Source organism: Hydra vulgaris, chromosome 01 (assembly GCF_038396675.1).
Source record: "Hydra vulgaris chromosome 01, alternate assembly HydraT2T_AEP".
NCBI classification, from domain to species: Eukaryota; Metazoa; Cnidaria; class Hydrozoa; order Anthoathecata; family Hydridae; genus Hydra; species Hydra vulgaris.
Window position 1 is genome coordinate 59,456,072 of NC_088920.1, and position 10,176 is coordinate 59,466,247.

Below are 10,176 nucleotides of genomic sequence, written 5' to 3' on the forward strand. Positions count from 1 at the left end.
TCACTTCCTCGCAACAGCTGAAAGCAAAACGACTAAATAATAAACGAGTGTCGGGTGCGCCATTTTAGTTTATGAAAGTTAAAAAGCTCTTATCGCGACAATCTACCTTCCTAAATGCCAACAAATCATTCGACGCCGATGTTTTAGAAATTATTGATGGCAGCATTGACACAGTTAAAAAATATGAGTTGCTGGTCTCTCGTTATGAAAGTCATGCTGCAAGAACTTTCATCATAAGTTTTATAAACAGTTTAAATTCATTTTGTAAACGCTAGCATGATTGTGTAACAGTAGGTATTCATCTTTGCAATAATCAAGAGGTTTAATAACTGAATTTTTATATTTTTATTTTAGATACATTTTAGCTTAATTTAGTTACATTTGCTAAAGAAAATTGGTGGAACAGAGCTTGTAAAAAGCACTGCATATGGTATGTCGCGACGTTAATAATTTTTTAATGTCAAAAATAAACATGGATGGTACAAGAAACTTTGGAATCTTCCACTCAGAAAATCCTCTATGTGTAAAGTTATTCTGTGAAATTTCGATTTATAAATTTACGTTTAAAATGCTAACTATTTTACCTTAGTTTTTTGCGGTTACAAATCAGGTTACGAAATCAGACGATCAGGATACGAATGTAGAAGATGATGTTGCACAAATAGGTGCAAGATGAACAAGCGGTAGACGGTATTCTAGGAAGTTTTTTGATAATGCATAAACCAGAGAAAACAGTGGCTTTATAAACGTATAATGATCCTATAATAGACGTCTAAAATACGTTTGAATATAGGCGTTTTATAGACGTTTGTTCTAAACGTTAATCTGGATTTCATTCTAAACGGGTAATCGATCAAATCTGAACGTTTTGTCGAAACGTTGTTTTGACGTTTAATAGACGTTTGTGTGTTTACTGGATAACCTAGTTTAATTAATAAAATGTAACTTATAACTGTAAAATATAACTTGTAGTTTTTTAACCTTTTTTTTTTTTACTGTAATTTCAAGAATAGAGTAGCCGATAGCAAACTTGCTCAATAAAAACAAATGGGTCAAGCCAAATAAATTTTGCTACTTAAGTTTCTAGACTCTCTTATAAAAAAACGCATCTGACTTTATCTACCAGTATAATATATTTTAAGAGAATATTCTATTTATTTAATTATTTTATTTCAATTACACTAATTTTCATATAACTTAAAGTTTAAAAAAACTTCTTTCAAAATTCTATAACGGAAATCAATTTTTAAAAAATCTCATTTGAACAGAAATTATTTTATAACAAAAATTATTTTAGGCATTTTTATTGTTTTTAAAAATACAGTATCGGACAAAACATGGTGGACAAACTCAAATTTAGAACAAAAGTTGATCAAAAACTAAAAAAAACTAAAAGTAAAACAATCGAACATATTATTTTTTATGTAGTTTATTATGTTGTTAACAAAACTTAAAACTTGTGAATCATACTAAAAATCACTAAAAAAGTTTTAAAACACACTTTCTCTCAAACTACATTTTTCTTTGGACAAATCTAGGTGGACATTCAAAAAATCGACTGAAAATTCAAAAAAATTTAAAATTAACCTATTCTTTTTCGAAAAATTTTTAAAATTAACTTAATATTTGGTAGAACTTCCTTTATCTTTAATTACTGCTTTCATTCTTCGAGGCATAGACTCAATTAATGAGTCAACAATTCTCATATCAATCTCTTCTTGATTTGTTTAAATAATTCCTCACCTGGTCTTCACATTTGCACGCTCAATCTTATTGTCAATTATTTCCTTTAAATTTTCTGTGGGATTCAAGTCAGGGCTTTGTGCAGACCACTCCATTATGGCGATATTCTTGTTTTTGAACCATTGTTTTACAATTTTTGACGTATGTTTGGGATCATTGTCCTGTTGAAAAATTCATTTTAGGGGTAAGATGCTATCTTACCCATTCAGCATGTGGTAAGATAACATCTTCCATTATATCTTTGTAAACAAAGCGATCCATAATTCCATTAATTTTGTAAATAGGACCAGTTCCTAGTGCTGAGAAACATCCCCAAATCTTAGCAGACGTCCCATGCTTAACACTCTTCTTGGTATATTTAGTATTGAATCTGGTGTTCTTTGGTCTCCAGACTCGCTTCTTGCCGTCGCTTCCAAAAAGGTTATATTTTGATTCATCACTAATAAGTATGTTTTTCCACTGGTCTACAGTCCAATTTTGGTGTGCTTTGGCAAACGCAAGTCTTAGCTTTCTATTTTTAAAAGAAGTTAGTGGTTTCTTGGCAGGCATTTGAGAAAACTATTTTGCTTCGTTAGCTCTTCGTCGCACAGTGCGATTAGAGATTTGTAGTTCAAGTTTTTCAGTTAATTTTGTGGATGACAAAAATGGATCTTTTTTAAGCTCTTTAACAATTACTCGATCTAGTTTTTGTGATGTTTTTCTTGGACGTCCGCCCTGGTGGTTTGTTTGTAGCAGTCACGAGATCCAAATGATTTAACAGTTTTGCTTACAGGCGATTTAGCTATATTATATTTTCCACAAATTTCAGCTTGAGGTTTTCCGCTTTTAAAATCTTTAATAATATTTTCACGTAAAACACTTCCTAATTTGTCGTAAGCCATTTTAAGTTGCAATTTACGCCATATATCACAAGTTAAATCTATTTTTAGTTTAATTGAAAAAATAATTGGCCAGACGTTCCAAAATCTATTTTAATTAAATAAAGACAATAAAATCTTATAAAAAAAGCTTCGTTTTGATTTGTCCACCTTGTTTTGTACATTTTTGCAAGGAAAAATGTAGTTTGTTGAGAAAAATGTGTTATAAATTTTTTTTGTGATTCTTAGTATGATTCAAACGTTTTAAATTTTGTTAAGAACATAATAAACTATTTAAAAATTAATATGTACAATTGTTATACTAGTTTTTTTAGTTTTTGATCAACTTTTGTTTTAAACTTGAGTTTGTCCACCATGTTTTGTCCGATACTGTATTTTCTTTGTATTGCAAAGCATAAATATTAGTTTTTATAAATATTAGATTGTTCTACATAACAAATAGATAAGAAGTCGGTAAAATATATTTCTAAACTTTATTGTTATGCAGAACTGAATTTAAGCATAAGCGAGGTAGGCTGCAGTGTATGACTTTACAACTATCATAGACCTTAAAGAAATCACAGAGTGGGCCTCAAGAGAAATTTACAAACGCCAGTTCCAGATAAGGTAAATTTTAAAATTAGAAAAGAACTTTTTGTTTTGAGGATGGAACCACTAAAGATTTCTCTAATCAAAGGTATTTGCAGTATTTTTATTGAAAAATTTTGATGATAATGATAAGCATAACATCCTTTTTTTAGAGTTGACAGTGTTTTATGCAAAATAATTTATGTTAATTGCTGGCAGATTGGATTCAATTAACTGTGGTGATGTTATTTGTAAGTAAAGTTGATTGCCCGCCATTTTAGGCGTATTTTAAGATAGTATAAGTAACTTTTCTTTGTAAGACAGTATCTCATATTTGTTAAATTAATAATTAACATTTTTAGAAAAGCATTTTCATCAGAGTTTTGTATTGTTTCACAACGGCCAGATTGCAAAGTTCTATTATAGAACTTCTGTGTGATTTAAGTTATGAATTCTTCATTTATTACCACATTTAGATTCATTATATACATTTATAAAGAGTTTTTAAAATGAAAAAACTAATAATCTTTTTTCTTTTGATGTTTTGAAAAAGAAAGTAACCATAGAGGTAAAGAAAGTAACCATAGAGATAGAGAAAGTGACCATCTAAGAGATAGGTAAAAAATCTGAAAGAGAGTAAGATTAATGGATTTAAAAAAAAACACAGATGTGAGATATGTCAAAAGTTACACATATGTGTCATCTGTGAATGAGTTTACGATTGCATTGTATATTCGTGTAGAACCAATTTTATTAGTTACCATTAAGTCCCCAAAGTGTAGTAAAAGCCTTGTAAATTTAATGGAATGCATAAAAAAATTTTTGAGAAGAGTTTTATTGCAATTTTCATTCCATGTGCTGGTCACTCATTAAATTTGATTGAAAATGGTTCAACAAACTGGGCCGACAACACAGGTTTTGACTTGGGAGAAGGGGAGGAAGGGTTGGCACAACCGTCAATTTTTAAAAAAAGTTTACTATATCTAGAATTTTCTTAATAAAAAAAAAAAAAAGAAAAGTCTTTTAGAAAAAAAGTGGGGCACGTGCTCCTCTGGCTCCCCCGGTGTCGTCGGCTTTTTAATCAATTAATGTGTTAAAAATTGTACCAAAAATCTACACTTTTTTAGCTTTTACTAGAAGATAGGCAGTGTTTGAGAAACATGCAAATTAACCAGTTAAACTTTTATTTCAAACATATTAGGGAGCACATGCCGACACAGCTATTCGAAAAAATTATGTTGAAATTGCCATAATTCATTAACTGAATATTTTCGACGATAATGTTAAGTCTAAAGCTAAAAATTTTGCAGACTTGAAATAAGCAAACTTGAATTTGCATTTTTAAAAAAGTTTTGAAATTCAATAATGAATAGATTTAATGCTACACCAAAACCTTGCAAAGTTCAAAATTTACTTTATCCAATGTGCTAATTTATGAAGAGTGTTGACCTTCAGATGCCATTTTCAACCATGGAGAAAAATTAGATTAAATCAAGCACTTAAACATTTTAAAGTGAATTGAAGAGAGTTCTGGGGAAAAATTTTGTAAGTTCATGACGGGAATATTATCTGAACCACATGTTGTAGAAGAGTTTATTTGAGATATGACTCATGCAATGGAAGCAGAAGTGATTTAGATGCTTAACATGCGTTGATTCTTACCTGGAATGGTAGAAAGAGTATGGCCATTAGATTCAAGACTCAAATTAGAGGAAAAGTTATTTGCATATAGTTGTACCTTATTCTTGGAAGAGATATTACAAACAGACCAACGATTTAGGAATGACATGTTTGACTAACTTGACATGTCACCGTTGAAGATTTTTCAAAAGTCTTCAAAACCTAACTTTTGAGATAAGAATAACTTCAGACAGCACCTTCTTACATAAAATTCTTGCAATTATAAAAAGTCGTTTGTTCTCAATTTTTCTCTCAAAGACAATTTTTCTTTTGAAAAGGATGAAAAACGATAACGTTTAGATCTAGCAGTTGCGAAGAAAATCACAAAAAGAATTCCAGTCAGCTTTAGAGTAGTAGTAAGTAGTGCGATGATAGGGTGAGTCCGAAGAAGATGTACAAGATAAAAGATTTATTTAGAGCATTGCGTAGTCAGAACCACCTAAAAAAAAACAAGCAGAAACTGAAGACAAACTAGGGTCAGAGAAAAAAAATAAATCAAGGAGTAAAGGTTGTGAGTAGGGTTTTTGGGAAACGAGTCATAAAGTTACTATCTGAGTAAGAGATTGAGAAATACAGAAGTTGGTCTGTTTGTCATTTGTCTATGCAACTAACTAAAAGGTTAAATATTTTAAAATATATGTTTATGTATTCTTTTTTTATTTATCTTCTTATTTTCCATTATTTATTTTTATTTATTCCTATCTCTTTTTTTTTTTTTTTTTTTTTTCCTTTCTTTCTTCCTTTCTGCCTCAGACTGATCTGACTCTGCTTTTATGTAAATCGTAAAATAATGTAATAATTACCGTAACATAATGTAATAAATACTTGTACTTTATTAACTTGTACTAGTTTATAAATGATGTATTTTGTGTGAGTGTTTTGCTATTTATATCTTTTGTAAAATGTTTTTAATTATTATGTAGTTTGTTTATTTTTATTCCAAAAACTTTATATGCTTTTAAATCTCGAATTGTTTATTTTGTATCGAATTCTTCCGGAAAATGGCTGGAAAAATTACGCAAGATATAATGTTCTTTCGGATATAGCAAATTAGTTAATGCAAGTTTATTATACTGTAAAAACCGACAATGCAAACAAATCATACTTTTTAAATTGGAGTTAATAAATATTTATTATAAGAATGTTACAAGTATTACTTAAAAAATGTCTCAGAATCGGACGAAATTTTACTGAGTTTAATAGTTTACACTCCTGTACAAGTTCGGAATATTAGTTAAAAGTAGACAAAGGTTTTTTTTAAAACAATATAATTTACTATAATATTATAGTATAATATATATATATATATATATATATATATATATATATATATATATATATATATATATATATATATATATATATATATATATATATATATATATACTTTATATATATATATACTTTATATATATATATATATATACTTTATATATATATATATATATATATATATATATATATATATATATATATATATATATATACTTTATATATATACTTTATATATATATATATATATATATATATATATATATATATATATATATATATATATATATATACTTTTTTTATCGAATAGTCTTTAATAATATATCAAATTGGATGATTTACTCTCATGTAACGTGGCCAAAAAAGAGATTCACCATAAAAAGGTGACGACAAACGTTTGTCAAAAATAATATTGGTTACCAATTTGTATGTAGTTATTTTATCAACTTATTAAAAACATCTTTATATAAAACTTGCTTTTATTTTTAAATATAATATATTTTTACATGATTTTACAGATTTTGATAATAATTAATATGAAAAGACCAAAGGTTTTAATACCGTTAGATAAATTACATTGTAGAACAAGTAAAGAAAACTCTCATTTGCTGAGTAAACTGATAAGTTTTAATAGTGAAAATTTACAAGATACATTTTTTATGTTAAAAACTCTGAAAGGTTGTAATACTGATGTATCCAAAAAGAATTTTTTTACATAGATTTTTAAGCAGTAATTGTTTTATCTAGTTTGTATTAAGTGTTATTTTAAAAATATTTGATAACAAATATTACTATTAATAATATTTAGCCCAATTGTAAAATATAATCAAGTTAGATTAAAATAGTTTTGAGCTAATTGGTCATTTTTTTTAATGCCACAATTCAAGAAGTTATAAATTTGGTGTGCAAGTTTTATTTTATTTTTTTCTTTAATGGGTACGATGGAGGTTTATTTTTTCAAACTTTTATTAATAACCTAGGTGCAAATTATGTAGAGAAAAATTTCCCCTTAATTTTTTTTATTATTCAATTTATGTTAGTCAATATAATTATATATAGTATTTGCATTTTTCGGCCTGCTTGAAAAATAACATTTAAAAAAATATCAAATGTACTATCAAAAAATAAACTTTGTTAGTTAGGGGGGTTTTTAGGAAATGGGCAGTTGGGGGGATTTTTAGAGTTTTTATACAGGCAAAAAAATAAGTTTACTTAAGATAAAAATAATTTTAATTTTCATCTTTTTTTTTCTTCTTTGTCAACAAGTTCGTTAAAACAGGTGTTGAAGGTTAATACTCTTTAATTTACAAATTTGATTTATAAACTTAACAAACAATTTGATAAACTCAAGTTTAAGTTAAATTTATTTTTAAGTTTTGTTTTAATGTGTTTTTTTTTTTTTTTCTTCATTTTTTGATTTGTATTATATTATCTGTCAGGTAATATCTCTTATTCAGATTCTATTTTATTAAATTATTAAATTTTTCAAAAATAGTAAATTTATGTTTCCTGAAGCAAAACTTTTGTTTTTTAAGGCTAATGAGTTAATCAGTTAAAACTTCTTAAAAAATTTTTTCAAAAAAAGTTAAGTTTTTTGTTTACATGAATGCATTTTTTTTACACATATGCAATACATACACTATCGACTTTTATTGTTGACGTGTTTTGATGATAACTACAAAATTTTGTTTTTAAGTAAACTTCCAAGCATTTCTATTTTAGTTTTGAAATAAAATGAAATGTCACTATGATGTCCTGTGTGTGGAACGTAATGCTGATGACACGGAAATTAAAAAAGCATATCGAAAGCTAGCTTTGCAACTACATCCTGATAAGCATGTTGATGAATCTGAAAAATATACTCAACTTTTTCGAGAAGTACAAGCTGCTTATGAGGTTTTAAGTGACAAGCAGGAACGTGCGTGGTATGACAAACACAGAGAGTCTATTTTAAAGGGCAGTGAGGATGTTGTAGACGATGATGTTGATTTAATGCAGTATTTTAATCCTTCAGTTTATAGTGGGTATGATGATGGAGCAACTGGCTTTTATACAGTATTCAGAGATGCCTTTCGCAAAATAGCTGAGGAGGACGAACCTTATTTGGAGGGAGATATAAGTGACTACAATGTTCCAGATTTTGGCAATTCTCTCAGTGACTATGATGATGTTGTTAAATTATTTTATTCGTACTGGCTTGGTTATTGTACTAAAAAATCTTATGTTTGGAAAGAGAAATATGATTTGCGCCAAGCACCAAATCGTCCCACCCAGAGATTAATGGAAAAAGAAAATAAAAAAGCTAGAGATGCTTGTAAGAAAAAAAGAAATGAAGATGTTCGAGCGTTAGTTTCATTTGTACGAAAACGAGATAGGCGAGTTCAGGCTTATATAAAAGATCTTGAAAAGAAACAGGAAGAGCAAAAAAACAATTTATTAAAAAAAATGGAAGAGGATAAACGAAATCGTAATAAAATATTAAATGATTATAAAGAACAAGACTGGATGGCATTTGATGAGTCTAAGCTAGATGATATAGACTCACATTTTGATAATCATTTCGGAATGGCAAAACAAAGTAACTCTGAAGTCATCAATAGTACAGGTGAAGATGAGATTGAAGCATTCTATTGTATAGCTTGTGAAAAAACATTTAAAAGCGAAAAAGCGTTAAGTAACCATGAAAAGTCAAAGAAGCATAAAGAAAATGTACAGCTTATAAAAAATGAAATGGCTGATAGCTTAACTTCAGAAGAAAGTGAAGTAGATAATTTAACAAATGACATTCATAAAATGAATGTTAAAGATTCTGAGGAATGTGATGTTGATGGGGACTCTCCATATTTTCGATTAAATTCTCTAAGCTTACCAGCAAATGTTGTTAAATTGAATGTTGTTGAGCGCAAACTTTCTCGAGAAAAGAATGGACCCAAACTTTCCCATGAAAATTCAGAATGTGAATCTGAAGTCCTTAAAAGTAATACTTCTGATCCGATTAAAAACCGACAAAGAAATATATCTGAAAATGACATTAATGATGATGATATTGACGAAATTGAATGGATTGCTAGAATGGCTTCATATACTGGCAATAGTTTTATAAATCCTATCAATTTTACTGAAAAAAATAAAAATTTTGGTACTGAAACCGATGCGGCAGCAAAAGCTTATCTTGGAATTAGTTCAATTACCGATTCTATTAAGATATCTAAAAGTCAAAGACAATCGAAATCTAACCGTAAAAAAAAGAGAGAAAAGCTACCAAATGAAAAAGATGGAGAAGATGGTAAACATGATAGCGTGTTTTTAGTAGAAGTGAATGGAGAAAATTTACTCGAAACAGAGGGTAATCCACATAATGATGGCTCGCTTAAGAGTCACTCGTTAGACTCACTACGGTATAATAAAGACAAAATAGAACATCGAGGTAAAAATAAACTTTTACAAAAAAGTTTATCCGAAGAAGCTGAATCGCAGGTAGTAAAACTTAAAAATACCGACTCAACTAAAAAAGACAAAAATAAAAACGGCGAAGACGATGAGGTTAATGACACTTTAAAATGCCAAACTTGTAAAAAAGATTTCCCTACGAGAAATAAATTATTTAATCACATTAAAGAGGAAGGCCACGAACTTTTAAAAGTTAACGTTAAACGTAAAAAAAATAAAAGGAAGGAGTAGTGATTATAGTTCTTTTAGAATAAAAATCTTAACTGTTGCCTTTTTTTAAAATTTGTTCAGCTTGTTTTACCAATGACGTAACCTTGATTTGTTATGACATTTTTTAGTTACTAGATTCGACTTGAAAGTCTTGCTGCGATATTTCCGCGTCGATTTTTCAAAAATTATAATTGCCGAAAACCAGTATAAAAAAATTTATTGTAATCTTAGATTACTTTTGAAAGTCCCCATTTGTCTTTATTGCCTATGTTTTAACTTTAATTTATGCGTAATATTGATGACAAAAAGGGACATCCATTAATTACGTACGTACATCCATTAACTACATACGTAAAACCACTGATTTATGATCCCT

At 28.2% G+C, this 10,176-nt stretch overlaps 1 protein-coding gene across 2 annotated transcripts; it reads left to right on the plus strand.

The window, feature by feature from the left end:
* Positions 1-6,445: 6,445 nt before the first annotated feature.
* On the plus strand, positions 6,446-9,858 carry LOC100207548 (dnaJ homolog subfamily C member 21). Of its 2 annotated transcripts, none has more exons than XM_065788817.1 (2): positions 6,446-6,566; positions 7,863-9,858. In XM_065788817.1, the coding sequence occupies exon 2, from the start codon at positions 7,875-7,877 to the stop codon at positions 9,819-9,821; it is 1,947 nt and encodes a 648-aa protein (XP_065644889.1). In that variant the 5' UTR covers positions 6,446-6,566; positions 7,863-7,874; the 3' UTR covers positions 9,822-9,858. The 2 variants fall into 2 exon arrangements, with proteins under 2 accessions (XP_065644889.1, XP_065644890.1); XM_065788818.1 differs by having other exon boundaries at positions 6,449-6,523.
* The last annotated feature ends 318 nt before the right edge of the window (positions 9,859-10,176 follow it).

Coding starts and splice junctions, on each gene's coding strand:
- LOC100207548 (XM_065788817.1), top strand. CDS start 7,875: ATGAAATGTCACTATGATGTCCTGTGTGTGGAACGTAATGCTGATGAC.